We start from the raw sequence: 5,476 nt of genomic DNA on the forward strand, positions 1-5,476 counted from the left end.
AAAAAAAAAAATGTATACTCGAATTTGACCATCCTTTGAGGTTAAGACTTGGGTTTTGGGGAAACAGGTCATATACTCAGCTCCTGAAAAGTCGAGGCGTTACATACTCATTTCTCTCAAATGGAGATTTAGGTTTTTTGTTTATAGATCTGCAAATCTGTAGATTATAAAGAAACAATATTGGAATTAGGGATTTCCTAAAATCTGTAATGGGAAAAGGATTAGTTCTTTCCAAAAAAAAAACTTTTATAGTGTATTGGTTTGATTTTCTTATGTGCTTCTCATTATTCATGATATGTGCTTCTCATTATCCATATGTTTATGGCCCAAATTGCAAGAAAATGGTGTTAATCATTTGTCAGTGGTTCAAATTCTGATCAAAATCAAAATCATGCTATAATTTTCATATGTGGGGAAGCACTTCAGACTATAGACATGAATCAGGTACCAACCATTACAGATCATTCCCACGGAAAAAAGGATTATTCCCAAAAAAATGTGGTTATTAAATTAGTTTTTTCTTACACCATATTTTCAGGGTAATTACCTTGAAGAAGCTTTTAAAATGAGGAATGTTATGGAGGAGTTCTTGAAATCTCGTGGTGGGCATCGGAAGCTTACAATATTGGGTCTCTGGGAGCAAATTTTTATTGAAAGGCTAGTTTTAACATATATCCTAGAGAATTTTCATTTTTCTTAATGAATTTACTAGTGTTAATTATCCATTTTTTCTCAAGAAGTTGATATATGTGGATGCAAAACATATCATAACCTTTTTTTTTTTTGGAAAACTCTAGAATATAGCTCACCATCAGTTACCGTGTCAACTAAGTGAAAGGAAAATTCAAAATTAACCATTACAATGCTAACGCACTAAGTAGATCAGCATCTCAAAAAAAGGCCCTCAGTAGTGCAACACATGCCAAGGATAAAAGCCGTGTATGCAATCAATTATTTAACCGATATGAGAACATAGAAAGGAGAAATTCCAAACATGGGCAATCCGAAGCTTCCATTTAATTAGTAAACCAAGAAATTCCCCAAAAAGGAAGATAATAGAAGAATACAATGCTAAGTTGATGAATAATAAGAAGAGAGTTTAAGGCATTCACTCTAGCACCTTCGAAGGCAGATATCATTCCAATTGGGCACTTGATGTTGGTTGACACAAACAGTTTGTGCACAAGCGTCACCACAGGCATCGAGCTCGGAATCGCCACATATAGTGATGCAAGTATTAGGAGTTGGATCTTTCGAGAATGTACCAACCTTCTTCAGCACTCTCTTTGATGTACAAACCCTCTCACTGACAAATATATCATCTGTGTTCTTTTCCCGCCCACGGGCACTTTTAAGCCTCTGCTCTTCGGCATGCCTTCTCTTCACTCGAAAGGCTTGCCCGGCAAGGGCAGCTGGGATGGCAGCCCCAAGTAGGGACCACCATATATCAACCATTCTTCTAGCAGTGATCAAGTTTTCTATTAAGACGCCCCTCTTTACCTTGTGAAGTGATGAACGAAAGGACTACAATAATAGTCAACACTTTATAGTGTTGTGAGTGTTGATATCATAACTTAATAGTCAACACTCACAACACTATTAAGACTACTATTAACAATTGACCAATTAACTCTTTTTCATTTTGTAGTGATTCATCACTAGCTTGGTTAATGTCCAATCAAGAGACAAGTTTTGTAACCATTCGGTAGCGAATTCTAGCAAACCCTCTCAAGTAAGGTTCTGATTCATTTCCAAAATAAAAAGAAAAACACAAAGGTTTGGATTAAAGTAGAAACATTTTAACTATTTGATCAATGGCCTCAAGATTTTTGAAGCTATGTTTTTCTTTTTCTTTTTTTTTTTTTTAAATTTTTACTTTTTTTTTTCATCATTGCCCTCAATCTGACCTATTCAGGATGTGCCTTTGTAGGAGACTCCTAAGATAGCAGGTTCCTATGATGTTTTCGATTCTTGTAGCAAACTGCAAGATTTTTAGAGTCCTTCGTGGCCATGATTGAATGAGGTATATAGTTTTGCTGTTTGGAAATGGGCAGATGCTTTATTCATATATTTCAATATGTAGGTGTATATCAATCATGAACATTTCAATATGCAAGTGCATATCAATATGAACATTTCAATATGCAGGTGTATATATTTCAATATGGATGGATCACCTGTGTTTGGGGCATCCCATTTTCATAGTGGCATGATCTTATTGGATGGGTTGGATGGATGGACCCCACATGAAGCTAGGTGGATTGAGATTCTCGTCTAATACTAGTTGCATGTGAGATGTATACAAAATGGTCATGGAGAGATTTTGCTCAGATGAGAAACAAAGATAACTACAACAACCTTTCAACAGAGATAACTACAATAGTTGTCACACTCCACAATTGTGTTAGTGTTTTCCTCTAGGAATAACAGTGTCAAAGTTCTCATTTACTGATTTTATGTTCATGGTCCAGCGTTCAGCTATATGCTTACCATCAATAATATGCACAGATGTTACATCTGCTTGGCTGAGTATGATGAAGGATATAAAATCAGAGTGTTGCCCTGCCGCCACGAGTACCATATGTTATGTGTGGATAAATGGCTGAAAGAGATACACGGGTATCATCATCATCTCCCCACCTTATTTTTTCTTCACGTCTGGATTTGTAAATGATACTGTATGGTTTCCTTACTCTGCCGGTGCTTTTGCAGGGTATGCCCGCTCTGTCAGGGGGATGTTTGTGCAGGAGATGCTGGGAGCTCTATCTCAAATGCATGAAAATCCCATTTGTAGAAACTTTATATATGTGTAAGTAGCAGCATAGCCTTGCTATTCTAATCTTATCATGTTAAATTTCCTCTTCCTTTGTTTTTGAATTATATTTCTATCAATATTATGTTTTATCTTCCAATTCCCAAATCTTGTAATTCCATGTTGGCACACCTTAAATATTCACACATCACAACCTACATAGAATGATCTAAATTCCCTTCTTTTGAGGAATTGCAAATTGTTATTAACCTTACACATACTTGAAACTAAGTTTCAGATCATCTTTACAAAGATGTAGGCATGGTAGTTGTTGTTTGTTGCTATGATTTGAAGTGGCTGTTAGTTTAATTATTAATGCTGCCAGTTTATGGTGCATTTGGGCTCCCAATTGATATGGATTCCAATAGCTGAAGTCAATAAAGAGGGATGACCCAAGTGGGGCTAGCCACCAAACATGGAACATCTTTAATAGCCTGACCATCATTGGTTTAAAATGGGGCCACACCTAGAAGTTGAATTTTCATAAAGACTCTATCTTCCATTGCCAAGTTACATTAATGATGAACGACCCAGGTTATTAGAAAGCATGATCGAATGAATGCTACTTTCTTGCAAAATTGCTTTAGCATTTCCAGTGTTTCATGCATTTTGATGGATACCTTGTTGCAACAATTAATGGTTGTGATCCATTGAAAGCATCATCCATTTGTACTTTTGTTTTTGTACCGAATATGCTAGATGTGCTAAGGATGCCATGGATGTAAAGGCTTTGTTAGGTTAACCTTTAAGGATAAGTTTTTCCATTGACAAGGTCCGCGGGGGGGGGGGGGCTATGGTAGTCCCTCAACTTTCTTCAATTGAAGGAGAGGCCATTAACCAAAAATCATAAACTCCTGTGGTTGGAGATGTCTATTACTTGTGTCCGAAGGCATGATTGAAGATGCAAAATGATCTTTCTTATACTAATACTTAGAGTGATCAGGAGCTCTGAAGGAGAATTGAGGTACGCTCTGCCCAACAAAGCAATGGACCAAAGCTATCTCTATTCCCTTTATGGTAACAAGATTTTTCTTATTCAGGAACTAGGCTCAGAACTAAAATTATATTACTTCCAGGTTGGGATTGAAAGGAATGTAATCCGAGGGCTACTTTCTAATTATAAATACTAAGTTAATTTCAATTGCCCATTTCCTCTCTACCAAAACTATCATCATATGTCATTAAAGAAGGGTGGTCTACCGAAATGGATGAGGTGGATTCTTTTAAGGTTAAATCATTTCCCGATGTTAGAGAAAGTGATCCTGTTAGCTACTACCTACTCCAGGTAAGCAAGAGTTTTCGTTACTCCACCGCATTTATGCATTACATCAATACACCATGCAATCACCATGTTGTGTTGTTCCTTATGTGTTGATTTGCAATTCATTCCCAGCTTACCATAAAAGCACGTTTTATAATCAGTTGCCCGCCAGACATCAACCTTCATATTCTACCTGGCCTCTGCTTTCGGCCAAGGCAGAGGCTCACATAAGATTCAAATTAGTACAAGGGTTTTTTTGGGAGTTTTTAAATTCGAGTTGTTTTAACAATTTGGTTGTTCTTGTGCATTGGAATGTTCTGATTTTTGTGACTGAGTTATATCATGATCTTCTAGCAAAACAATCATTTACCTACATCATTTTACAACATTTTATTTGCCACTCTTCTGAAAATGGTTGATTTCCTTAGCAAGCATTCAAAACACTAGCCAATAGAAGTACTACTTTCTTTTCTTCTTGTATGTTGTTGGTAAAAGGGTATTTGTTGTGCAGAAAAATACTTTTTTCAAGTATTTGAGAGCTGGTCAGTCATACCATACAAGGTTGCTAGGCATGGTTGTAAGACCCTACCCTGAATATCTGTTTTGTTTTGTTAGGTCCCGTGGTTCTACTGATCAAATCCCAGTGACCTGCGACCTATAGATTTCGTTTGCGGTCATCCTTATATCCCATCATGCTAACCTAACCCGTATCAACTCGAAACATATGCCACTGTGACCGCATCGACGCCACGGTTCCAACGCCATATCTCATGCATGAATCCGACGTGTACATCTTGAGATATTGACCACACCATTCTTGGCCATTCATCATGCATGTGGGACCCACCTAGACCCATGGGCATGTTTCCCCATGTTGAGGGCCCCACCTAGTGCTCTCTTTTCTATGATAGTTACTCCTAGCCTAACCATCATTACTCATATTTTTAAAACTCATCATGGGCTTCTTTTTCTCTTTTCTAGAGAGCAATCATGGAATTTCCTCTCTATCCCAAGCAAATCCCTCTTCCCTAAGCTACCCATTCTCCTAAATTAATCATCACTTCGCTAGAACCATTCCATCCCTCTCTCTGTTCTCTCATTTCTCTCCTTCTCCCTTTCTTACATGGAGGAAACGTCCACCACTCCTCCATTTTTCTAGCAACTTCTCCTCCATCTCTCTCTTAATCCCACCATCTTCACACCATCTCCTCCATTAGAACACCACCCTTGGAGCTTTGGAGCTAGTACCTTGGAGGAGAGGGTGGATCTTGAAGGTGGGTGTTACCAATTGAAGCTTTTCTCTTCTTTTCTTTTACATCTCTTTTCTATCATACTTGGGAGTATGTAGGACCCACTAATCAATAGTGAAGGTCCTACATGGCTCCATGAAGTGAGGCCAAAGG

General features: G+C 37.8%; 1 protein-coding gene and 1 long non-coding RNA gene across 2 annotated transcripts; one reads left to right on the plus strand and one right to left on the minus strand.

Annotated features, from left to right (window-relative positions):
- Positions 1-1,094: 1,094 nt before the first annotated feature.
- On the minus strand, positions 1,095-1,468 carry LOC131244472 (uncharacterized protein At5g64816-like). Its single transcript, XM_058244053.1, has one exon. The coding sequence runs from the start codon at positions 1,453-1,455 to the stop codon at positions 1,114-1,116; it is 342 nt and encodes a 113-aa protein (XP_058100036.1). The 5' UTR covers positions 1,456-1,468; the 3' UTR covers positions 1,095-1,113.
- Positions 1,469-1,928: 460 nt separating this feature from the next.
- Positions 1,929-2,986, plus strand: LOC131244474 (uncharacterized). Its single transcript, XR_009170311.1, has 3 exons — positions 1,929-2,023; positions 2,149-2,619; positions 2,713-2,986. It is a non-coding gene; the product is annotated as an uncharacterized LOC131244474 (long non-coding RNA).
- The last annotated feature ends 2,490 nt before the right edge of the window (positions 2,987-5,476 follow it).

Source organism: Magnolia sinica, chromosome 4, assembly GCF_029962835.1.
Source record: "Magnolia sinica isolate HGM2019 chromosome 4, MsV1, whole genome shotgun sequence".
Taxonomy (NCBI): Eukaryota; Viridiplantae; Streptophyta; class Magnoliopsida; order Magnoliales; family Magnoliaceae; genus Magnolia; species Magnolia sinica.

Bases quoted from the DNA above. Each gene is read 5' to 3' on its own strand.
- LOC131244472 (XM_058244053.1), bottom strand. From the start codon at position 1,455: ATGGTTGATATATGGTGGTCCCTACTTGGGGCTGCCATCCCAGCTGCC.